Source organism: Bison bison, unplaced genomic scaffold (genome assembly GCF_000754665.1).
Source record: "Bison bison bison isolate TAMUID 2011002044 unplaced genomic scaffold, Bison_UMD1.0 scf7180017860443, whole genome shotgun sequence".
Classification (NCBI taxonomy): domain Eukaryota; kingdom Metazoa; phylum Chordata; class Mammalia; order Artiodactyla; family Bovidae; genus Bison; species Bison bison.
In genome coordinates, this window is record NW_011491015.1 from 705,702 (window position 1) to 731,759 (window position 26,058).

Below are 26,058 nucleotides of genomic sequence, written 5' to 3' on the forward strand. Positions count from 1 at the left end.
CTACAGGACAGACTCCCAGAAAATGGGCCTCTGGATTTAGATACTCCAGACTATTTTCTGGAGTAGCAAGTCACACTCAGGAATTTGTGTGAATTTCACCCTATAATTTTTGCTGATCTGAATGGGTTAAAAAAAAAAGGTTAACTTATTGTTACTTTAACGTACATTTCCCTAGTAGTAATACTGTTCATCTTGTCCTATGGGCCATTTGAATCTCCTCTTCCAAATGAATTGTCCATTCCTAACCTTTGCCCATTTTTGTATTTGGTCATCCGGCTGTTATCAATTCATAAGGGGTTTTTCAGTATTACCAGTTTACCATGTAACTCTCATATACAGTGTAAACGGTTTCCCTCAGTCTCTCGTTCGTGTTTTGTTTACTTGTGTGAGTTATGTTCTTCCTAAAGTTGAATTAAGCCTTTTGGATCTTTATTTCGTGTATTATTTCACTGAGAAAAAAAAGAAGACAACAAAGTGAGAGAAAAGAATGAAGCACAAAGGCCGGGCCGCTGTCTCTGGAAAGGAAAACAATTTTTTTGTCACCTCTTCTTAAAGCTTCTCTGACGACTCACCTGCATTACTGAAGTGTCTCTTGTTGGGGTGACTGTAGTTGTCTCTTGGGTGTCCATGCATCTGCGGGCCATGAGAGGCAGGCAAGTGAGGCTTCTGTGGGTGAAGGTTGTGCGGGGTGTGGGGCTGAGACATCAGGGAGTCACGGCTGGAACCTGAGGCCTCTGGTCGAAATGGTTTCTTACCACCAATCACATCCTCTTTCTTCTTCTGCTCCTGGAGAGTCAAAGGAAACCAAAGACCCTCAGGATCCTAGGCGCAGTACCCAAGAACAGTATAAAGATCATCACCTTTGAACATTTCCCTCTTGATTTTTGACAAGTCCCTCTTGGCTTCCCTGCTGCTTAATACCTTCTTAAGAAAAAATGCTCATAAACTCCACTGAGTTCCAGGGCATGAAAACCCTACAGAGGTCCATCTGCTGCTGCACCTACTGGCCCCTCACTGTAAGGAAGCCAGTCTCCATGACCCGTGGCTGTCAGAGCCTGGGGTGAGGAACAGGTGCCAGGCTGTCAGCCCTCCTGCAGGCTGATCTTGGACCACGTGAAACCAGAACCACCAACCCCCTGACTGGTCCAGTGGGAACTGGTTCCCATGCCAAAGTCATCACAATGAACATCTATCTAAGTAACATCATGTCTCTACCACAGAAATGACTATTCAAAATAAAAACATCAGAAAATATAGTAAGGAAACACTAAGAAATGTGAGGTGACATGAAATCTCACCACCAAGGGAATTACTGTTAATAATCTGGGCCGGTATGTGTTTATATATATATATACACAGTAGTCCCCCCAGTCCCTGGGTGGTGCAGTCCAAGGCCCTCAGTGGGTGCCTGACACTCAGGACAGCACCGAATCCGTGTGCACATATGCCCGTGGCACTTCACGGCAGGCACAGTAAGAGGACATCCAAACGGCCGGCGTCACTCCGCTTGGGCTTTGTGGCTATCATCAAATACAATAAGGATTACGTGAACACAGCACTGCAGTACCGTAACAGTCGACGTGACGGCCGAGGGCCACCAATTAACTAGCACACAGGCAGTGAATCCAGTGTGGGCATGCTGCACAAAGGGATGGTCACGTCCCAGACAGGATGGAGCAGGACGGCTCAGGATTTCACCACGCTACTCAAACCCGTGCGTAAATTACAACTTCTGGATTGTTTATCTCTGGAATTTTCAATGTAATATTTTAAGACTATGACTGACTGCAGTTAACTAAAAGTGTGGAAAGCAAGACTACATAGGAGGAACTCCTATCTTGTGTGTGTGTGCACATGTGTGTGTGTGTTTTAAACAAAAGTATTATTTAACATTCTTTTTTCAGTTAATGTACTGTGAAAATCTTATGTGAATACCTACTGAATATTACTATAATATTTATGGTTGAATAGTCCCTGATATGGATACATGAAGTCATTTCCACATAAACATATTTAAATAATTATCTCTTTTAACTAAATTCTTAGAAGAACTGCATGTTTTAGTCTTTCTGTAAACCCTACTGAATTGTCCTCCAGAAAGGCTGTGAATGTATACAATAACCCCAACTAGTAGGCCCACTAGTGTCATTACCACCTTAATCTAACTTCTGATAACCTGACTGATGGAGCCCTTTACCCTTTACAGCATATGTCCAACTTACACTTATCCTAACTTCCCCTCTTCCCTCAAGTGCCTTGCCCAACTGTTTCACTCCTTACTGGGGCTTTTCCTGACTATTCTTTCAAAGACTTTTCACAACGCGTAAAGTTCACGCTAACATTCAGCAAAAGTGTTATTATAGTATTCCTGTATATTGCTGTTCTAATATATTTTTCCATGTGAAACTAAATTATAAACCACTTGACGATGCTGCCCCACAGCTCAAAGCAGTGCTGGCACAGGACACGTGCGTGCAACAGGAGACAGCTGCCCTGCACCTGGCACAACTCCAGGTGCTGACGATCCGGGAGAGGATGAGCGCCCTTCAGCCCGCAGGCCTCCGCGGAGTGGACGGGGTGGTGAAGGAGGTGCTGGGTGTTCCTAGACTGGCTCTACGTGGCTAACTGGTGGGAGGGCCCACAGGGCAAGTCAGCAGATCTGCAAATGGACACACTTGAACAAGGAACACTGGCTTGCAGCATCGGCCAAATGTCTTCGTGCCTATCTCCCGCTACCAAAGAAGGGGCAGCATCTCCTGGGCGCCCTTCTGTGTTTGCTCCTTTACGCAAGTGGTTGGTGCCCTGTGTGCAAAAGCTGGAAGGACACCAAGGGCACATGGCCCAGAGAGAAGAGAGAAGGCGGGCGCTGCCCACGACGTCCTCTTTCAAGAGCCACACTGATAAGCCACCGCTGAGACAGGTGCATATGGAGGGAAGGGCCTGGTGAGTAAACGCTTCCAGGACATAAGAACACAGAGGAACAGGCCCTCATCAGAATGCCAGCCCTGTCTGGCTCCTGTACACTGGCACTACCACCCATCAGGTCTCAGCCGATAGTCTGATTGCTTGTGGAGTATGTGGACAAAGTGCACGGCTAAGACGGCGGAAGAACCCAGCAGGCAAGAAGCCACCCGCAGCCTCTCTCGGACCCAGGCCTCCATCTGTAAAGTAAGAGCAGGGAACCCCAGGCCCTTTCCAGACCACAACCTACGAGTTTACGATCATCTCCTGAGACAAAAACAGGAATGAGGGAATTTTTTTGGCAGAACTGGTTTTTATCTGTTTGTATGAATTAGGCTTAAATTTGTATTTTTACCTCTTCTTCTTGAGATCTTTTCTTATGAGCCATCTTGTATAACTTGTGCAATTTTCGAGCATCAAATTCTGTAAACTTGGAGACAAAAATCCATAGGTTCCTAAAAAAAAGAAAAAGAAATTTTTTCTGGTAAATTATAGAATTTTAAAAATAACTCTTCTCTTTATGGATGGCAAGTTAATTGATTTTGCTATACTTGGAATACTTTCCAAGTATAAAAAATAGAGAAATGATCTTTCAGGTCTTGGCATCAATAACAAATACACCTTCGGAAGCTAACTAATGTCAACAGAATTTGACAATCTGGAGACAATTACATTATCAATATTACATTGATCTGGAGACAAGGGTTCCGTCTCACAGCTAAAACCCCTCTAACTTATTTCCTGACGCCTGTGACCTCAGACCTAAGCTCTCGCCCCACCTCTGTTCTCCCTGGGCCCTCAGGCAGTCTGTCATCACCACCGCCTCCCAGGGACCCAGGTACAGGTGGGCATCTCTGCACTGCTGCCCCTCCCTTCCTCCCAGCTGTCACCACCACAGCCTGTCATTCCTGCCTTCGAAACTCCAAGCGACTGCCCCGCTCCGATTCCACTGTGCGTGGCATGACTGTCAACAGGGCAGTGGCTGGTAGAGCAGGTGTGCAGAACACGGAGGCACAGGTACCCTCGTGTGCTAGAAGGAAAGGCGCGCGTCCTGGAGAGCAGCCACACCACGCCACGCAGTGCCGCTCAGAGAACACTGTCCAGCTCCTGACCAGTAAACCTGCGGCCTCCTACGGAAAGCCATTTACCTTTCTCTCTCAAGTCCTCTGTAGCAGCACTTCAGTCATCCTAACAACCTGCTTTAAACCCTAAGAGCCACTTTCAACGTTTTGTTGAAGCCTGAGAACTCTCCCATCTAAGCAGGTCCACTCTGCTTTCCCACGCCGGCTCGGTCTACCTGCCTGCCCCTTGCAAGTCTTCCCTCCCTGACTGCTCCTCTGCACGGGTTTCTACCTTCTTGGAATTCCTACTAGACTTGATCTTCCAAGCATCACTGCATGAGGGACAGTTTCTCATGAGTGGGCAAGGACTTACTTATGAACCACAGCAGGCCAGGACCACAGTACCCAGCACATCTAAACACAGACTGGCCACAGTGCACAGTATCCAGCCTAGCTTCACGGAACTATACACTAGGATGGTGAGCTTTTGTTATCTTCCAATAGGGGTTAAGCTGGGTAAAAAGAGAGCCAGACGGCTAGATACAGGGATCCAGAAGTTGGGAACAGTCTAAGAGGAAAGTCAAGTCACATTTCAAAACTTAAATGTTCTTTTTTCATGGCTGTGAAGCATGCTATGAATAGCATCATGACAGAGGTTTGCTTAAATCTCCTTTTCACTCAAAAATCCATCCACTGATGTTAGGCATATTACACAAAGATAATTAACTGTGAAGTATATGAGTTCAGTTAACTGTGGAGTATAGAGAGAGACTTAATGTTACAATTCTCTTTGAGAAATTACAGGCATGTTTTATAAACATCAGAAATGAATTATAAATGAACCTATGTAAGTCATGATGCCTTACAAACTGAAGTTCTGGATTAACTGCATTAATCCAAATTACTACTTGAGTTCTTCAACTATTAGAGAGAAGAAGACTCACAGCTCCAGTGGTTTGAGCTTTTGCCTCCTCTTATTAGCTGATACAGAACTAACCAATTAGTTATATTATCTCTGACTATTAACCTGAGACGGGTAGAGCAGTGAAATTATACATGATTTCTATCCCTTCCAGGTTCAAAGCCTGAGTCTTTATTCTGAGGACAGGCCAGCAAATCCAGCACCACAGTATTTCTCTCATAAAATAATATCATCCTACCCAGTCAAGACTGGCCTCAGAGGAATAGGCTATTTCAGGAAAAGAAAACTGAAGCCTGCAGGTAAGCTGCCAGTCGTCGGCTTTTGCTGAGAAAAAATGTTTTCATTAGGTGGCTGTGTTATGTTGTATAAAACAAAAATAGAATCCCTAACACACACACACTCTGTCATCAAGTCAGGACAGACAATGCGACAGGCGTGCGGGGCCACGGCGGGTTACCTCCTCCACAGCTTGGTGTGCTCCTGGTCTGAGTAAGCTTTCAGGCACTCGGCTATCCGGTCCCCGATCTTCAGCAGGCAGCTCCGCGTGTGCTCCAGCTGCTCCTGGACGCTGAGCCCCTTGTCAGGCTTGTCCAGCTGCTTCAGCGCCTTCTTCACGGGCCGCATCCGCTCCTTACACTGCGACAGAGGAGAGACATAAGCCCTCTGCACCCCACGCTTCCTGTGCCCTGAACTCCCAGAGAACACACAGTCCCCCTCAGGCCACATGACCACTTGTAGAGAAGCAGGGAAAGAAAGGCAGGGCAACAAAGAAAAATGTTAGAGAGTCAGAAAAACGTCAGGCTCCAGTCTCGGCTCCAGTGCTCAGAGCAGCGGCGTTCACACTTTACTTGGCCTCCAGAACACCGCTGTTTCCCCATCTGCCAGAGGGGCATTCGTGATGCAACTACTTAGTTCTGAAGCGGAACTACAGATCTAACCTGAAAACCGGGCACCACAAACTACCTAAAACTGCAGGGTGAAATATTTACAAGTCCTTCAGGCTTATAAGAAACTGAGGGAAAGGCTTCCAGATAAAGACAGTGGACTGAACACAAGAAACTTGTTCTTGCTGTCTCCATCCACTAACACGACAGTAAAGGAATTGACTTTAGAAGAGATAAGCCCACAAAGACAAGGGAAATCCAAGAAACCAACAGCAGCAAACTATTACAGCAAGTGAAATCACTTAATAGATACTTACTAGAGAGCTGAGAGCCAGCCTGATTTATGCTGCAAACTTATTCCCCCAAAGGCTTGCTAAGTATCACTGGCAGTAGGGGTGAAGGCTGAAAATAAGGATTTTTTTTTTTTAAGATTGCCTAAAAGGAATAGATACTCAGATTCATTACAGACACCCAGATCTCTAACTCTGCCCAACAACATATATGGAAGTTTATTCTCTGGAGAGGATAAGTCTTTTAACTGGGCTGCACAGGCATAGTTGAGGGGCAAGCCTGCTGCACTGAAAACAGCATTATATGGAATACATGTGTAATATATGCATATTAGATGAGCCACCAACCAGCTTGGCTTTTGGTGTGTTTTTTTTTTGCCTCGCAGATTCCAGAATGAAGAAAGCCAGGTCTTAATCCTCCATCAGGAGAATTGGAGGATTCTTGTGCCTAAAACCTGACCACCCAAGAGCAAGAACCAAAAGATGCTGACCACCGGACTAAAGTTTTCTGAGGAAGCAGCCCAGCCAGATCACCCTACGAAGAACACTCTCAGAGCCGATCAAGTGCCACGCACATGCTCAGAGGTTCCAATCAGAAGCTCAGTCCTTACTCTTAAATATCAGAAGACAACCAGGGAGCACTATGCCATCTGGAAAAATCTAACACGAATGATGGAAACAAATCTAGGAGAAATACATGGGGGGAAAAGATCCTGGAAATAAAATGACAAAGAAGCGAAAGCCTCAAAAGAAATAATGGCATTTCTTCTCAGAAACAAAGCTGAGGAGATCTCCAAGAAACGTAGGATTGACAGAGAAGAAGTGGAAAACATTTTTAAGATAATATCAGGGACCACTCCCAGAGTCCAATGTCCGAAAACCAGGATAAAACTAAGAACTGAGAAGGAAATTACCACAGAGTAAGTCAGGAGTATTTCTCTGACCTGTAGGGCATGGCTGTCAGCCACTAAGTATCCAGTATAAGGAACCAGTAAGCCACATGTCCACATAACTACATAACAACAAAAATCCAACAAACTCCCATCACTTCGTGATAATCTCCATAGCCATATACCTAAAATCTGCTTTTCAGTATTATATTTAAAGTTTTAAAAAGGACACAAGATAAACTGGAAGATACCTGTAATGACTGTAACAGACAAAAGATTAGTATCATGAACAAGATTCCTATAGAAAAGGTAAGGACTACTGTAATCACTTTTAAAAATCCAGACGCATATCAGAATTATCTTGAAGTTTTTTGAGAAATACAAATGCTCAGTTTTGGGGGGGGAAAGGTATGGATATAAAAGTTATCTAGAATAGGCAAAAGATATGAACAGGCAATTCACTGGAAACACAAATACCTGATAAATATGAAAATAAATGTTCAACACCACCACTAGCCAATTTTTTCATACCTCTTAGATTGGCAAAAATTAAGAAGGCAGACAAAGGAGAAGGCAATGGCACCCCACTCCAGTACTCTTGCCTGGAAAATCCCATGGACGGAGGAGCCTGGTGGGCTGTAGTCCATCAGGTCGCTAAGAGTCGGACACGACTGAGCGACTTCACTTTCACTTTTCACTTTCATGTGTTGGAGAAGGAAATGGCAACCCACTCCAGTGTTCTTGCCTGGAGAATCCCAGGGAAGGGGGGAGCCTAGTTGGCTGCCGTCTATGGGGTCGCACAGAGTCGGACACCACTGAAGTGACTTAGCAGCAGCAGTAAGAAGTCAGAAATTACCAAGTGTTTCCAAGACTGGGAAGCACCTAGAACTCACACTCATCACTAGAAAGAGAGCAAATCTTTACAATTGCCTTGAAGATGAATTCTGCAACATCTAATAAAGCAGAAGTGTGGACCCAAACAAACACCCGGCTTTTCTGCACAAGCTACACACTAGAGAAGCTATTACACACACGTTTGATGATATATTTACAATGTCACTGTAGCCTATTTGTAGTGGTGAACGTTTGGAAAACCCCAATGTCCATCAATAGGATAAAGAATGAATTGTGGAAATCATGAAACAGAATAACAGGAAACACTGAAATCAGAGACACAATTAACAACATGAATAAATCTCAAAACTGTGCATGCTGAAGCAGGCTACAAGATACACAGTGTGGCGTTTATCAGCAGGCTCCAGACCTGGGAAGCAGCAGTCATGCTGCTTATGGACAGTTGGGAGGATGCGCAGTGTCATGGGGAGAACCCAGACTCGTGGGTCAAATCGTGTGGGTCAGATCTTAGCTCTACATCTTAACTCTGTGAAAAAGGACAAGTTACTTAACTCTCCTCACATTATTTTTTAAGGGGTAAAACAGAGATAATACTTACCTCACAGGTTGTCATGGAGAAAATACACAAAAAGCACACTAACAATACCTGGCTGATTATGTGAACTATTACTGTCTTTAAAGAGATTAAGTAGTAAAACTCTGAAGTCACACATGAGAACTACGACACATGAGAACTACATCGAACTAGAATTGTGGTCACTGCTGGGGAGGAAACAAAGCAGAGCCAGGAGCTTCAACTTTAGAGTCTGAGCCTTAAAAAATTCAGACCTGACAAAACTTTGTGGTACCTCTATCAATGCCTATTATATTTCTGAAAATTGTCTGCATTTTTAAAAGATATCATAATATAAAAACAAGAGTAAATGAGCTGGAATATATAAATGCGATTTCCTTCTTCTTTTTTTTTTTTAAAATTCAGGTGCAGTTGATTGATGCTTCCTTCATGACTCAGTGGTAAAGAATCTGCCTTCCAGTGAAGGAAACGCAGGTTCGATCTCTGGGTCAGGAAGATCCCCTGGAGAAGCAAATGGCAACCGCTCTAATATTCTTGCCTGGGAGATCCCATGGACAGAGGAACCTGGAGGGCTACCGTCCACGGGGTGGCAAAGAGTCGGGGATGACTTCAGCGACTGAACAAGAGCAACAAACAGCTGATTTACAATGTTGGGTAAAAGCCACTTTTAAAATAGTATGGTACCACAGAAGCATTAGCTAATGATGTTCTCCTATAAATACTGGGTCAAGGAAGAACCAGAAACAGATCAGAGAGGCGGTTGTGTAATTAATTTATTCATTTACTCACTTACTGAGATACTTCTATCATCTACACCTACTTTAGAAGACATAGTACTTTCCCTCAGAGAGCTCACAGGAAGAAGAGTAAAGAGATTTAAGAAAAATGAGATAAGCGTGAAGAGAAAAAAAAATACACATATGCATATAGGTTTTTGGGAACATAGACACACACAAAAAAGGGTAAAACGAGAGAAGACTCTTACAGGACGAGGTCAAAATTCTATCCACTGCTGCCGCAGAGGAGGAATATTCTGAGAGTTGGAAGACCACTTTTTCTTCAAAACTAAATGAACATACACTGGAATCAAGTGAACAGTGATATAGGCAAGTTTGGGAGAGGAAGCGACCTCAAGAGAGGAGGAGAAAGGGGACGAGTGCAGCACAGTAAGGCACGCGCCCACAGCTCTGATGAGGGGCACGCCCCTGAGGACGCGCTGGCCTGTCACCATCCTGTGCAAGGCCTGGTCCATGACTCTCCCCTCAGCGTCCCTGTCTCCTAGGAGGCGGCGCGCCGCGGCTTGCACCACACCCCAGGCCGTGGCTCAGCTCCTCGCCCACAACACAGGAGCATGTGAAACAGGCCACGCTCACCACTGCTCCGGCTCACACGGCCGGACCCCAGCCTCGTCTCACGCCATGCTGCTTACTAGACCTACTAGACCGACTAGCTGGGCCGCAGGAACTGGGAGAGGCAAGCACGGCAGCTGCAGACCCCGCCCCCTCGATTCCAGAACTTACTATGCTGAACGTCTCCTGGTCCAGATCATCCTCCTCATCCTCTCCAATGGGGACGGGTTCGCTTCCTGCTGTGATATGGACAGGGCCCTGAGAGCGCTTGGATTTACTTGAAGATTTGGCATCACCACCTTTAGGCTTTTCAGAAAAGAGTTACAAGGAGTCATTGTCATTTGTGTGCTCCTGTCCTGCATTCGGACTTCTTCGCTGCGTCACATCACTGTAAGTGGGTATACTAGACGGCCTCAGTTTCAAGATATCATGAAGCCAAACACATTCAATTAACAGTTTAATCATATATCATTCCCATTCCTGTCTCTAAACAGAATTTTAGCTTCATCAGTGCTATTTTGGCTTCTATCGCCTAATCGATGAAATGTACAAAAATGTCATCAAGAGGTTAAGACTGTAAACTGAAGAGCTCCAACAGAGGAGCAAGAAGCAACTTTATTAACAGCTTAAGAACGAACATATGCTTCAATCTAAATAACTAAGATAGTTTAAGTGACTGAATTTATATGAATGCAGGTGGATGAAGCTCATTTATCCATGAAAGGGTGCAGAATGATGGAGATACAGATACAAATAAAAACTAACTGTAGGTATGAACATTTAAAAACATAAAACAATACTATGCTTTGCTTATGATTACGTAACATGTAGGAAAAGTATAAAAGCATGGGTAAGGTGGTTTCATACCAATGTCAGAGCAGTGTTACAGAGGACAGTAATGAAACTGGGAGAAGGAACAGAGGGGAGCTCCAACTGAGGGGCGTTTGGTAATGGGTGTGTGGAGCACCAAACACAGCAGCCGGAAAAAAACCACTTGAAGTAAACAAGAAAAATGTCAGCAGCTGCAATATCTGTTGCTGGTACCAATATCGGGTACACGGTTGCTGGTTAAATCGTTCTCTGTCCATCTATTTTTTAAATATTTCATTTTAAAGGTATCTTTCTGCAGAAGCACAAATGCAAAGAAAGATATGTGTCACAACAGAGTTTATAATTAGAAATTTGAAAGCAATGTCCATATGGGAAACTTAAATTACTTCCAAAAAGTTACAATCAAACAAAATCTTCCTTATCTACTAAAAATGGCTTTAACTTTTATTTATTTGCTTGGAAAACTATTTGTGATATATTGCTATGTGGGAAGAAAAGGCAATCCAAATAGCCTGGCCTAATTTTTCTACAAATTTGTTTCCTAAACAAATTTTTATATTTGTTCTTATATGCATATAATAAAAAAAAAGTTTCATATGTCCTCATCAAGAAATCTGTTAGACTTATAAGTGGTGGTAGAATTCAGTTATTTGTATGTTTTAACAATGATTATAAAGATTAACTGAAAAATAACTTCATCAGAAGTCAGCAAGATTCAACACTGAACCAGAATTCTAGGTTTGGAATGAACTTCATAAAACCGAAATATGAAGATTACACAATAACAAGGCTTTTAACCCATTTCTACTCTTGATAGTATCTGGTTCGAACTCTAAACCTTTCATGTATTCAGATTCATCTGTAGATGGTGGTTTTCTACCATGAGTCTGAGAACATGTATCACGTAACTTCCTGATCTCATTCTAACACCCTCTCTGAAATGTGTAATAAAAGAGCAAGGCTTCTACATTGAAGAATACCGCCACGCACACACTGCCCCCTCTCTGCAGGGAGAACTGCAGGCATCCTGACGGGAAGCCCCATCCTTCCTCCTGGGATATAGTCATGAAATGACGATTCTTTCAGGGCCCTCAAACCCCGTTTTATTTCTAAATCCTAGAAGGGAATCCCAAAGGCTGTGGGCATCTCAGGAAGTAGAACAACACTGGTACCTTCTCTTTCTTGTCTTTCGACCTCTTCCTTTCCTTGTCCCCTTCCTTGTCTTTCCTAGAACTCATTTGTTTTTCCTTGTTCTCCTTGTTCTCTTTCTTCTTCTGTTTCTTTTTCGTTGGACTTTTTTCTAAGCCATCATCCTAGAAAACAAATGGGGCTGTGAGCTTTTGCCACAAACTTTTTATTCCCTCGTTTACTTTCTAGGAAAAAAAAAACTAGAAAGCACTGCCCTCAATCGTTCATCACTGCGCCCACAGAAGCGTGTTCTCAAGCACAGCCTTAAAGCCGTCTGCTTCAACTGAAGCCTATAGAGGCAGATGCTCTTCACTACATAGGCATCATTATTCCCATGGAAAAAACTGAAGACCAAAGAGCTTATTGCTAGGTAGTAACTGGTAAGGTTGCTACAATTTGAATTTATGTATGCTTGACTCAAATCCACGCTAGTTCATATACCCACTTCTGAGCCTCCTGAAACTAACCTCAAAGTGCAACAAAATAAAATTCCATAGTTTTCAGTCCCTGATTCAACAGGCTGAATGCTACCACGTTACTTTTCACTTTCCTTAGACCAGAGGTTACAAACGGACAGATCTGGGCCAAATCTGAACCACAAAGAGTTTTTATTGGCCCAACAATGAACTGCATCATAGGTGCCCCTATGCATGAGGCATGTGCTCCCTGATTGACCAGTCTCCACCACTCCTTATCATCCCAACAGTGAGGCTGAGCATCAGCTGCCATTTATCACTAAATTTCGTGGTTCCCTTTATTTGCTTTCATTATTTCAATCACTGATTTTACATGAACAACTATATTCCTCTCTCACATGTTAAGCAAAGATACACGTATTTCTATTTCCATTTTACCTACTCTGGTATGTAAACCAAACACACTTCAAATGGTTTTACACCAGCTGGCACAATAAATGTAACTTAGAAAATCATCTCAACTGAAACGCAGCCTCACACCTTTACTTCTCCCTCTTCTGATGGATTGTCTGAGTGTCGAGGAGATGAAAACTCAATTCCATGCTCGTCCTTCAGCCTCGGTGCTTTGTTTTCCTTTTTCACTCGAGGCTTCCGCTTCTTTAATTTGGCCTGGAAACCAGAAGAAAATGATGATAAAACTACAAATCAAGTCCCTCAAAAGTATGACCACATAACATTACGATTCTTTGAATAGTAGCAGCCACATAATTCAAAAGAGGAAACTCAAAAAGAAAATTCATGGTAGTGCAATCAATTTTATCTGAAGGAGGAAAAAATAAATCATTCTGTGCCTCACACAAATGTCCATATTCGTGAACCCACTGACTCCATTTTTTGGAATTCAATCTCAAGACAAAATTCAAAAGAAGGAAAATCACCTTATGCACAAATAAGAAGAAAAATAATATGCAAAAGATAGTAACAGGAACATAAAAAAATGGAGAAGCATGCTGTATCTAAAAATAAGGAAAATGTGTTTATCCACTCAGATATAGCATTATCCAAAAGTAAAAACCATGGTCTCATCTCTCTCTCCAGAACCTAACTTACAGAATATCCTCAACATATTATGTGAAGAGTGACATTACTTACATAATGGGACTTTGTTAAGGACAAAGTATGGGATTGGGATTTTTTGTTTTCTGAAATTTGCTTTGTTTATAATGCAGGGAAATTAACGCAAATGGCATAGCTCTGGGAGCACTTAAGGAGTGTGTACACACAAAGGCTACTGGTACTGGCTGTAACCTGAACTATCTCCTAACTGTGATTTGCATCTTTCCAGGCTTGAAGAGAAATGACAAGTTGAGGAAATAAAAGGTAAAGGAGGAGTCCATTAGTAACTCAGCTGAAATCTTTCACTGAGCAGGTAAGGTCACTCACTGCAACTGAAGTCCACTGTCTGAATTAACTGTGTATCCTAATTACCCATTTTATCCCTGGGACCTGTGACTACACGTAGCCAGTGTTAGCTGGAACAGGCAAATGCAGTGATGTTCAGACAGTAACAAGATCTATATTCCAAAATCAAGGAAACGGCATAAAGCAATAGCGAAAGTCTATCTAGACCAGTGGCACTGGGAGAGATGAGAACTATTTTGAGGCAGTATTCTAGAAGAATGGGTTTATGCCAAGGTGTTTAGGTGTTCAATTACTACACGAACATTCCTACCATTACCAACCAAACCATTACCACTGAATTCCCAGTAGCAACAGCTGACAAGGAGAGGATAGCATTCTGTGCTGCACCCGGAAGGGGCATCTCTTGCCCACCTAACCCTGCAGGGCAGGAGCCTCAGGCCCCGGGGGACGCCAGGCCGGCAGCTGCACTCACCTCTTCCCCGCCCGTCACAGCGCCCTCCTTCTCCAGACTCTTCCTGAGCAGCTTCAGCAAGTAGTCTGCTCGGGTCTGCAGCTGCTTCCCCTGGGGCTTTTTATCTGTCTCCACGGGCAGAATCTTCAACAGGAAAGGAAGAGAAGCACCCAGCATGGCCCACAGCCCGGTTAGTGGATCAGGATGAACAGAGATGACAAACAGCTAAACGATCCTTTCCCTCCCCAACCACCCAGAACACAGATAAAGCCTCAGATCCTATCTCATGTCCATGGCTCCCAGTCACTGAACATCCCTTATGAGCCGTTCTCATTTTACAAAATGGGATGGAGAAATCCAGCTCTCCCACTGGCTCCTACCTGTGCTGTTAACAGGGTAGAACAACTCAGGTAGGAGGGGCTTGTTGGCTTCGTCTGCTAGAGCATCCCAGCCGTCGTGGATTTCCTCCTTCCAGGAGCAGGGAATCCCTGGAGCTAGGTTAAAGCTTCGTTTTAGATTGAAAATGCTTCTTAGAGCATTGCCGGAGAGCACTGAGCTACGCCAGGACGCAGCTGGGCCTCCTGGCCAGGCTGGATGTGGTCTCAGTGCTTATGGCAGGGTGCTGGCACCCTCTGAGAACACCGCACCTGGGATGAGCACTGAGGGACGTGCCGGGAAAAGCCCTGCCGGGAGCCCAACATGGAGCGCATCCTACGAAAATTTGAGCCAGTCAGCTTTCCCTGCTTACAGCTCTGAGCACGGCCTCACTACTAGGCAGCCTGATGTGCAACGGATAGGGTGGGAGGCTTAATTTTGTGGGAGAAGTACAGCCCGTGTTTAACTCCATTACAAAAAATACCAAGGCATGGCTCATTCTTTCTCCAGGTGGAGAACTGATCCAATATCGTTTTAAAGAAAGTGCCAACAACTCAGGCTGAGGAGTGCTTTTATTATTAATAATCCAACCCTGGTATTTGTTGCAATGAGATCTAACCTACGATAAATATCAGAATTTTAAGATTTCTCCTATATATTTCCCCAAAATTTCACCTGGCTATTATCTTCAGCTCTGAAATAGTGCCACAGTCCACTAAAGACAGTAATGTTTTCAAGGATAGAAACCCCAGGAATTTACTGTTGTACTAATCTTTATTTGATCCCCCACCCCTCAGAAAACAGTTAAAAGTAAGTCATTGATAAAAAGATATACAACAAATCTTCTAGAAATCTCCAGCACCACAGATAATCACTTACTTTGTCAGTTAACTTAAGCTCTGGGTCCGTTTTAATTAGCTCCCAGTTTCCATAGCCATGTTCATAAATTCCCAGCAATAGACGAGAGTCGTCCTCTACTCCCCATTCAACATCAAAATGTGCAGCCTTGACACGACAGGATAAGCAATATCTGAAAAGTTTTCCAAAGCAGGAAGACGTGAGAGGAGAGGCCTTTCTGATTTGGAAATAAACACAAATGAACATAGACAAAGCATTCTAGTACATCAAAAAGACAATGAAAATACTACTCTGTAACTTCAAATCTGTTTTCTAATGGCACAACCACCCGTGCGTGGGTACATGTTATACTCACTTTTTTTTTTCTTCAGGGTCTACAGGGATAGATTTATGCAGCATCTCAAACTCTTCTTCATGTTGGATAATAGATTTCACATTAACCTGAACCCCAGATATCTTGATAGTTGGGCCTCTCTTTTTCCCTGGTCCTTTGCCTAAAGAACATCAATTGCATATTTGTTACATGAGAATTCACTGTTCAGAAGTGTACACAGAAGTAGTATACAGAATTCTCACTATACGTGAGAATTCATAGAAAACGCAGGTGAACAATCCTAAATGCTCTCTTATTCCCTCAATGTATATCTCTGGTTTACTGTTAATCCAAAGATACAATCAATAAGGCAAAAAGTTTTCTCAATTAATGTTTGTAAAATAATCTCTAAACAGTTCGGTTTTTTAAGATTTAGAATTTTTCAGTCCAGCAGTGTTTATAATTGTATTTTAATCTTCCTCTTTGTTTTATACTTTGGCTCTAAAACTAATGAAAGAAGATTTTCAAGGAGTGATATAAACACTTAAGATTTTTCTTTTGTTTTTCTAACCCATCGATAATTTTTTTTAAAATGAACTTCTTTACTATAAAAGCCTGAGATCAAGTTAATACCTAACACATTTGAAAGGATGAACAAAATAAGTCATGGAAAGGTTATCCCTAGCTCGAGTTTCAAATTAAAGTAATCCTAGAGGCAAAAACAAAGCAGGTCAACTCTAACCACAGACTTTCTGGCCAAAGTCGAAATCCGTGAGATAACGGCACTTGTCTGTGGGAGAAAAGACAGCCCCGGGGACAGGGATGAAGGCAAGGTTCTCCATGCGTTCCTTATTTGACAGTTCTGACTCTGGGCCATGCAAATGGTTTACATAATTAAAACACACACAGTTTCATAAAAACAAGAAAAGCAGTCCCTAGAAACTGAAATGTAAACAAAAGATACTGAACTACATATTATAAGTTGGTGGCATAACCACACAGGGAAAAGAACAATTTCAAACAATTTTAAAACACAGTACTTCGTACATTGCTAATGCATGGATTTTAAGGACAAAAAGAAATGCAAAAGAATCAGACTTTGCATTGAGAAGTCTTATTGTTAACAGTAACACCGGGGGAATTCCTTGGCAGTCTAATGGTTAGGGCTCCAGGCTTTCACTGCCACAGCCCAGGTTCAATCCAGGGAACTAAGACCAAGCAAGCTGAGAGACAGCCAAAACAAACAAACAAAAATTCAAACCAAAAAAAAAAAAAAAACCGGAAAATTGGATATTAATATTTGGAAACACGTGTGAGACAAATACATGATTATGCTAACATTTCTAGGAACAAAAATTTCTTGGCTTGAGAAAAGAGGTATCAATAATCTTACACTAGAATTGGAAATTGGATTCAGGACTACACTAAGTGCCAGTGTACAGAAAATACAGGTCTATGGAAGGGGCTTTCCTGGTGGCATATGCTAAAGAATTCGTCTGCCAATGCAGGAAACCTGGACTCAGGAATACACTCAATGCCAGTTTATAGAAAATACAGGTATATGGAAATAAGTTAAGTAATGCCCAGAGGAAGCAATCCATCAGATTCAGATTGTGAATAAGCAGAGAAAAGAGGTATGTGGGCGAGGGGGCACCTGTCACAAGGAAATATTCCCAAATATGCTGTGAGATGGACAAAGCAAGGTACAACAGTATGCATGCCACATCACCAACTGTGTTAAAATAGTATCTATTCCTTTTTTGAACATATATATATATTTTACATTTCTAGAAAGAGACAAGAAACAGGGATAGTTGGTTTTCATTTTTGAGCCATATGAGTGTAATACTTATTCAAACCAATTACAAGGAAAAAAGAAAAGCACTGTAATGCTAAGGTTTACTTTTGAATGTATTCTGGGTGCTATAAAAGCACAAATTTGGATCATTGTCCATACCACTCAAGTTTTTCTTTCTTTCATGGGGAAAAAAAAACAAAAACCACACCTAAAAAATGTTTTTGACTATATTCAAGGTATTTTAAAATTCTATTACTTTCAGTAATAGTATAAAGAAGAAAATTTCGGAGCACAAATAATGCTCTACTTGGTGAAATAGCTAACACTGCAAGGCAAACATGACGACAAGCACTTCACATGTATGAAATTATTCAAGTGGCCATCCAAGCCCACTGACTCAGGGCTACTACTCCATTCTGCACCAGATCCTTGAAAGGCTATCACTTGTCTCAGATCTTGCAGCTGAGAACCATCAGGACCAAGATTCCAGGTACACTGGCTGCCTCCCACATGTGAACCCTTAATCACAGCTGACAGAGCCTCCTGTGAGTAACCTCAGTGAAGGGAGACAAGAATGGAGGCAACTGCACAGATACACCACAGGCCAGGGAACTGGAATGGTCACACCTTCATCTCTTTGAGGGTCAACTGTAACGGCATCCTTTAACAACAAGGACCTCAGCTCTCTCCTGACACCTCCTGCTTGTAGAGGACAGGCAAAAGTGCTTTTGGTGTATAAGAGAAAACATGCTACAGGTCAAATTCTAGTGCCAAAAAAGACTCACGCTCACAAAGAGTTTTATAATATTCAGCTACTGCTTTGTCTATTTGGATTAATCCTCTAAATCCTTTACACGACAAAACAACACCTGTATGTGCATCCAAGATAATTCCTTCTGGTGCTCTGTAATGTGCTCTCTTGCAACCACGATACAATCGTGCCCAGTCAGGCTTTACCTCCTCAGATCTTTACATCATCCAAGCCAACGTGAACTTTCTACAGTAACATTAAAAGAAATCATTCCACTTGTTCAGTGCTCTGCACCCTGGGCAAATCAACTTCGTTTGGGAGTAAATCTTTGGGATCTAACAACTGAGCTCACATAAATAAAGGCAGGTGAGAATACACACTTCCAAAAAGGAGGGCAAGCACAGGATACAAGTGTGAAGAAAGAGTGAGGAGAAGAGACCCCTGAGCGGCAGAGATCCCGATCCAGGTCTGTGAGCATCACTGAGGCAGACTTGCTGACTTACCCTCGCTGGCATTTTCTTTCAGCTGCTCTTCATATTCCTGCATTGCTGACACACAGCTGTTGTGAATCAGTTCCCCCAAGCGCTTCAGATCCGCCACAGACTTATCTACCAGCTCAGCATCACGTGCGATGCACTCCAGCCTGAGGAGAGACACATACCGGGACAGCCCTCAAGGCCTGTGCCCAAGTGAGCTACCGCTTGGTTTTGCGTAAGCTTGTTCCTGCAAAGACACTTTTCTCTTCATTCCTCATCTGACTGTTCAAGGCTCCAACAAGAACCCTCCAGCAGTGACTATGACTAACTTACTCACTTTCCATCATAAAGAATTTGACTTGGAAGAGTCCACAAAAGCAGACTAATTCAGAAAACAGGGGAAAGGGCTCAGCTTTCTTTATTAACTAAATGGGCCGTCGGGTGACGTGCCCAGAAGCTATCAGCACTAGTTTGCCTCTTTGTGCTCACTTTCCTTTCTCCAGCCTACTTCCATTCACTGCAATGTTCCTAGAAGCAAAGTGCAGTTACATCTGCAAAATGTTTTGTTGATCTCCAAGTCATCTGGAGCATGTCATGTCTAAAAAATCACTGTCAATAGGTGCCAGACCTTAAAAATGGAAAACAGAACCAAAAAAAGAAACTGCTACGTAACAGAAGGGAAAAAGAGGTGGATAAGAAACTATTGTGTTACTAAGCTTACCGTTCAAGAGGGAGACCAAACTTCTTATACGCCTTGATGAACCTAGGAAAATGATTAATAAATCACATTTAAAAAGCAGACTTCGGCTATGCTGGTGCAAACACATCCTGTGACGAAATATAAGCCATAAAAATGGTCAAAAACATGAAAATGGTCAAAAAGAGATTTTGCCCAATCCTTGCAACTGCCACTACACGAGTAAATATTGAATGCCTTTGAAAATGGCCAACTTAAAATGAGTGCTAAAAAGCTTTTCAAACCAAAGATCAACTTTATTCTCAGTGACTGGTCATGAAACTGCTTAGGGATGTAATTGAGTATGGTGGCTTAACTCTGCTGCTAAGTCGCTTCAGTCGTGTCTGACTCTGTGTGACCCCGTAGACAGCAGCCCAGCAGGCTCCCCTGTCCCTGGGATTCTCCAGGCAAGAACACTGGAGTGTTCTTCTCCAAGGAAATGGCTTAACTCTAGTACTATCAGTTTTAGAAGGTACAAGTTAATAGGTAATAGGTAATAAATGATTTAGTAACCACAAGTCTTATGATAAAATCCCGTACAGTTTTACTGGTCTATTCAGTCCACTGCTGTTACTTCCAATTCCATACTACAATATTTTCCATTATGTTCTGGTCAATAATACAACTAGAAGAGTTTTAGGACTGCCTCAAGTACTTTTTGTAATGAGGCAAAGTAAAATATATGATTTTAAACTTTTTAGGCAAAACTATTTTGGAAACTCTGACTCCTTCTGCCAAACGGTGTCTCCAACCTAAAACCTAATCATCCTTCCACAAGTCTCTAGCCTAAACTATGCTAAATGCCAATATATGTGTAATCTGTTCCCCTCCCTAGAGCCAACCACTAGCACTTTCACTAAAAACCAAGATTCACAATATATGAAGGTCATCACTATAAAATGCCAAATTATCTGGTTAGCTAACAGTGAAAGAAGACATACCATGGAGAAAAAAATGAAAAGAGAAGGCGTAGCGATTCTTAAAAGTGGTGATGAACGTGACAACAGCTAAGAAACAACATCAAAGGAACAGCATGGGTACAAGGATTAGGAAAGTGCTGTGTGTGAAAGCCAGCCTGAGGGCTACTCCCCAACTCTGCATTTCTCTTTCTTGACATATACTCACATACTTTACATCTGAAATATGTCCTTTGAGCCTACTTCAAAATAATAGTGAGACAGAGAAGCATTCTAGGAATGATGGAGTAATAAGAACCCCTGAAAATCTGCTCCTTCACAAAAGCAACAAGAACACTGGCAAAAACTGTCCAAGTCAACTTTGTTGGAATGCTGGAAATTAATCGAAGGCTTGCAGCTAACTTATAAGCATATATTCAAGAAAATAGCTGAATCTCAGTATGAATGGTGAGCTCTCTGCCATTTTGACTTGCTCTATTTCCCGTGCCCTCTCCCCAGCACCAAGACTGCCTTGAAAACCCCTTTTCTAGCTACAGCAGCCGGCAAACAGCAACACAGCAGCCATTACAGGGAGCAGAATGGGCCTGGAGCTCCACAGAAGCTTCTTCCCCAGAGCACAGTGCTATCTGGCCTGACCGATGGCACCCTGAGAAACTCCATTCTCAGGCTTGTCTTCATTTGACTTGGGTCTTTGTGAAGACACTGTCCATAGTTCATCAGTCAAAAATTAATTAGAGACAAAGGTTTAACACCATGGCTGCCTGAAGCAGCATTATAAGCTGGGGATGAATAAGCTGATCAAGAACTTCTATGGAAAAACTGGGGTGTTCACAGGTGAGAAGATGTTCACAGGCGTCTTTGAAAAGCTCAGACATATTCCCGGGAATCTAGAAGGCTGCACATGTGTAGGGCTGTGTGCAGGCACAGCAAAGACACGAGAAGCCGTTCATCTCTCACCTCTGACCAGTCCTCAGGCTCCACACAAACACGAGCTGAAGGATAAGGCAAAGTCGTAAACTGCCTGCAAGAGCACTGAACACATGCCTCAGCATTCACAAGGAGTCCTTCAGCAAAGGCTGGAGATTTACTGTTTGGTAGACTTAAGGTGCTTAAGAAAGCCTCTGCCCAATCATTAGCTGAGCTCTAAGCTAAATGAGCAGAGACTTCACAGAACTAGTCCAGAAAAGTTACTAAGTAAGCAAACAATGACAACAATGAACAGCAAACACAAAAAACTGGCTGGCAGGGGGATTCTGATGTCCAGACTAGCCACACTGTACCACTTAAAATGTCCAGTTTTCAACAAAAAGTTATAGGAAACAAGAGAGTATAATCCATATACAGGGGAAGAAGGCAGTTTTCAATGGAAATAGTCTCTAGGAAATCCAAAAGTTGAACTTAATAGACAAAGGATTTAATCAACTATTGTAAATATATACAAGAACTAAAGGAATCCATGTCTGAAGAATTTAATGAAAATTTGAGAATGATGTATCACTAAATGGAAAATACTAGCAGAGATGGAAATTATATAAAGGAGTCACATATAAACTGGAGTTGAAAAGTACAATACATAAGATGAAAAAAATCACAGGAGTAGATGTGAACTGACAGAAGAAAAACATCAGTGAAAAGGTAAATCAACTGAGACTATCCGATGTTAAAGAGAAAAAGAATAAAGACTATCCTTCAAAAACAAAGGAGAAATTGACATTCCCCAATAAATCAAGACACAACTTGTTGCTGCAGACCTGCCCTAAAAGAAATACTAAAATAGAGTACTTGGGGCAGAAATGAAAACACATGAAATAACTCAAATCCACATGAATAAACAAGAGCCTCAGGAGGATACCTGAGTAAGTAAAAAACAGTGTATACGTATTTTTTTCAGTAATTTTTTACTTCATTCTGAAGGAGATCAGCCCTGGGATTTCTTTAGAGGGAATGATGCTAAAGCTGAAACTCCAGTACTTTGGCCACCTCATGCGAAGAGTTGACTCACTGGAAAAGACTCTGATGCTGGGAGGGATTGGGGGCAGAAGGGGACGACAGAGGATGAGATGGCTGGATGGCATCACCGACTCGATGGACGTGAGTTTGAGTAAACTCCAGGAGCTGGTGATGGACAGGAAGGCCTGGCGTGCTGCAATTCAAGGGGTCGCAAAGAGTTGGATACGACTGAGCGACTGAACTGAACTGAATGATTTTAAACCTGACAATAAAAGCACAAAAAGGGAGAAGGAATGTACCTAAATTGGAGTTAAGTTTTAGAATACCACTGAAATTAAGTTGATACTAGTCCAAACTAAATTGTTCTAAGTTAAAATATTAATTATAATCTCCAGGGAAACCACTAAGAAAATAATTTTTAAAATGTAAAAGAAACAAGAAAACTAAAATAGTATACTAAAAATCATGCAATACAGAAGAAGGCAGTAATGGGGGAAATAACAAAACAAAAAAGATACAAGACATAAAAAACAAACAAAAATGCAGACATAAATTCTATTTTATCAGTAATTGCATTAAATGTAAATGATTTAAAGACTTCAATCAAAACAAAGAAACCAATAGAATGAATTTTAAAAAATCATCTAAATACAGCCTGTAAGAGTTGCAAGTTAGATTCAAAGACACAAATAGATTGCAATAAAAAAGGGAAAAGATACCACACATACAATATCGAAAGAGTTAGAGTATCTACATGAGTACTGAACCAAGATATAAACTTTCAGACATAAACTGCTGCTGGAGACAAAGGACATTTTATAACGAGAAAAGGGCCAGTCCATCAACACAACACATCATCAAGTATACACACCTAACAGCAGAGCCCCAAAATATGGGACGCAGTAACTGACAAAATAGAGGAAATAAATAATACAGCAACAATAGAGATGTCAACACCCATTTCCAATAATGCATAGGACAATCAGAGAACACAGAAGACCTGAAAAGCAGTAAACCAAGCAGGCCTAGTGAACACCTCTGGCACCTCCCACTTAGCCATAGCACAACACACAGCATTCTCTGTGTGACACTCGGGGCAGGGGCGGCAGAAGCAGGGCCACATACAAGATGGACTACCGATTCGCAAGGGTTAAGACGATGCCCAGGGGAAGGCTGCTGATGTCTTATCAATGCTTGTATGTATTTACGTTTTTCCATAATAAAGAAAGAAGAACAGAACAGGTATAACATTTAGTGGGAAACAACGACCTCATGGTTTCAAATACTGACTTAAAAGGACCACATGATACAGTTAAATTAATAATATGGATTAGATCATAAAGCTAGCTATCTTCACAGTTTCTACTTTCTTCACCTGTTTAAAAAGATAACAGAAACTAGGGGGAAATGGTGTCAATGCAACAATTTTAGATTTTTCTGGAGGGCAGAGGGATTCAATCAGATACCAACAAATGTGTAATAAGTACTGAAATAGAAAGATACCTAAAACTGGCTGAACGTGACAATAAGCAAGCTGCCGAACAATATGCTGTGTATAACAACATGTGTGTATTAGTAAACCAAACTGATACCAGTATTAACACTAACAGAAAGTAAACTGGGGTTATCTGTACTGCTTTTTTATATTATACCATTTCTTCTATATACACTGTTAAATATGCATGCATGTATGTACTCAAATTCTTCAATAAAAACAAAAAAAAGTTCCAGCCCAAGGTGACCTCCAACAGCCTCTTTCCTCGTGGCTGGACTTTCTTCATCATGAAATGTTCAGAGCAGAGAACAAGAAGTAAACAAAGAGCTCAACTGAGGAAAAGCCTGGAGAAGGCAGAATCATCCCGGGGTCTTGGGCACGACTCGTCTCCCTGCTGCCCTCCGCCCTGTCCCCCAGGTCAGGGACGCATCACCTGAGGCTTACAGCATGCCCACCCACACGTGAGGGGAGGGAGAGCGGGGCCTCCACCAACCTCCGGATCTCGGCGTCTGTGAACCCCTCCACCAGGTCCTTCCGCACACTTCGGGGACGCCCTCTGCGCTTGGGCTTCTTGTCGTCATCAGAGTCATCCGTCTCACTCTCAGAGGCAGAGGACCTCTGGGCCTGTCTCTTGGACTCAGTATCAGAGTCACTGTCATTTGTCTGAGCCTGAAAACGCAAAGTTACACTGTAGCAAATGCCAGGTCCAAGTGATCTAAGGACTAAGACCAGCCCATCTTAACTCCTTAAAGCTCGGAACTTCCTATTTATCAGGCAAGTCAATCTGCCTTTAAGAAAGGAGGAGGCAGATAGCATGCAATGAAAGAAGATCTGCTTGTGTATTCACACTGCCAGAGACATACAGTCTCTGGTCATCATTAAGTACATACTGTCTCTGGTCATCTGGTCATCATTAAGTACACTGGAATAAAAATATCTGGATTGTAGGTTCATGTTTATTTCCTTGGGCAAATTACCTCTCCATGCCTTTGTTTTCCATTTGTAAAATGGGAATAATAGCACCTATAATACAGGGTTTTCATATGAACTAAATGAATCAGTTACTGTAAAAGCACTGACTTATGCCTGGTACACTGTGCATACTCAGTGACAACTACTATTAGCTAATATTGATTTACTAGGATCTTAGGCAAACCTGAGTGTGCTATCACCAACAAACTGAGTAATAAAAACAGAGTTTATCTATTTCTATGTTCTTGCAAAAATCAAATTAGATAGTGCCTATGATGGCACTTTGTAACTGAAGCACCTTTATATAATCTCTTACTAAGTATTTATACCAAGTGCTATGAACGAGCATTTACAGAGGAAGAGACATTTGACTCTGAAAGCTGAAGGCCTCGCCAACCAGAGCCCAACTGTTAAAATTACTACTTTTAGTCTCAGGTGCAAAAGGCAGCCTTGTGTCAAACTCAAATCACGTCCAGCCATCTCACAAAGGGCCAAGATGCAGAGATCGAACGTCTCCCAGGTACGCTCCTGGGCCCTGTGCAAGCTTCCACCTCCCTCTGCTAAGTTCCCGAACCTCTGCCCTGGAACCCTGCACGTCAGAAGCACATCCGTCTCTTTTGTCTCACTTGATCACCTTTTTAGTGGAACTCCGAATTCGAGGCAACATGTAAATCTCTTCCAGCTCCTTCTGCCGCTCTTCCTCCTCCACTTTCTTCCTTTGCTCCTCTGGGATGATCTCATCCCAGTCCTTGTGAGGACGCTCGTCAAGCTCTTCTTCATCCTCCATCGTTGCAAAGTTGGCAACCTTACAACAAAAGGACTTCACTGTCTGACCGACATTTCACTATTTCCCAAACACCATCTACTGAAACACCAACTCATGCAGTGTTTTGAATCTAAAATGCTATGAATAAGAGGACTCTTATATTACATAATCAAAAAAATCAGTTTTCTACTAATTTCTCCCTTATCCCCTCAACAAAATCTACTCGCCGAGTTCTAAAGTTCATCAGGAATTTTACTGAAGAATAAAGAAAGATAAAAATATACAAGCTGTCTTATGTTTTATTAAAAGACGTGCTATTAAATCATACACATTTTCTAATATATTAACTAGAACTTTTAGATTTATTTAGATGACAATATTTGCAGGGAATTCCCTGGTGGCCCAGTGGTTAGGACTCCATGCTTCCACTGCAAGACTGCAGCGGATGGACACAGGTTTGATCACTGGTCAGGGAACTAAGATCCCACATGCTGTGCTGTGTGGCCAAAAATAAAGTAAATATAGATCATCACATCCGAACCCCTAATGTTAGCCCA

At 42.3% G+C, this 26,058-nt stretch overlaps 1 protein-coding gene across 7 annotated transcripts in view; it reads right to left on the minus strand.

The window, feature by feature from the left end:
• The window catches only part of CHD2 (chromodomain helicase DNA binding protein 2), a 111,614-nt gene that overhangs the window by 11,503 nt on the left and 74,053 nt on the right, over positions 1-26,058 (minus strand). For 5 of the 7 annotated variants that reach the window (XM_010832154.1, XM_010832152.1, XM_010832156.1 and 2 more), the window contains 13 exons: positions 25,370-25,540; positions 24,257-24,432; positions 19,387-19,428; positions 18,693-18,832; positions 15,683-15,821; positions 15,349-15,499; positions 14,116-14,238; positions 12,762-12,890; positions 11,790-11,930; positions 9,958-10,092; positions 5,402-5,580; positions 3,317-3,416; positions 573-786 (listed from right to left, as the gene is read on the minus strand). In XM_010832154.1, coding sequence (XP_010830456.1) covers positions 573-786; positions 3,317-3,416; positions 5,402-5,580; positions 9,958-10,092; positions 11,790-11,930; positions 12,762-12,890; positions 14,116-14,238; positions 15,349-15,499; positions 15,683-15,821; positions 18,693-18,832; positions 19,387-19,428; positions 24,257-24,432; positions 25,370-25,540 — 1,840 coding nt within the window. Of the gene's footprint in view, positions 1-572; positions 787-3,316; positions 3,417-5,401; positions 5,581-9,957; positions 10,093-11,789; positions 11,931-12,761; positions 12,891-14,115; positions 14,239-14,474; positions 14,589-15,348; positions 15,502-15,682; positions 15,822-18,692; positions 18,833-19,386; positions 19,429-24,256; positions 24,433-25,369; positions 25,541-26,058 lie in introns of those variants that run through there. The other 2 variants (XR_824549.1, XM_010832158.1) reach the window with 2 other exon arrangements.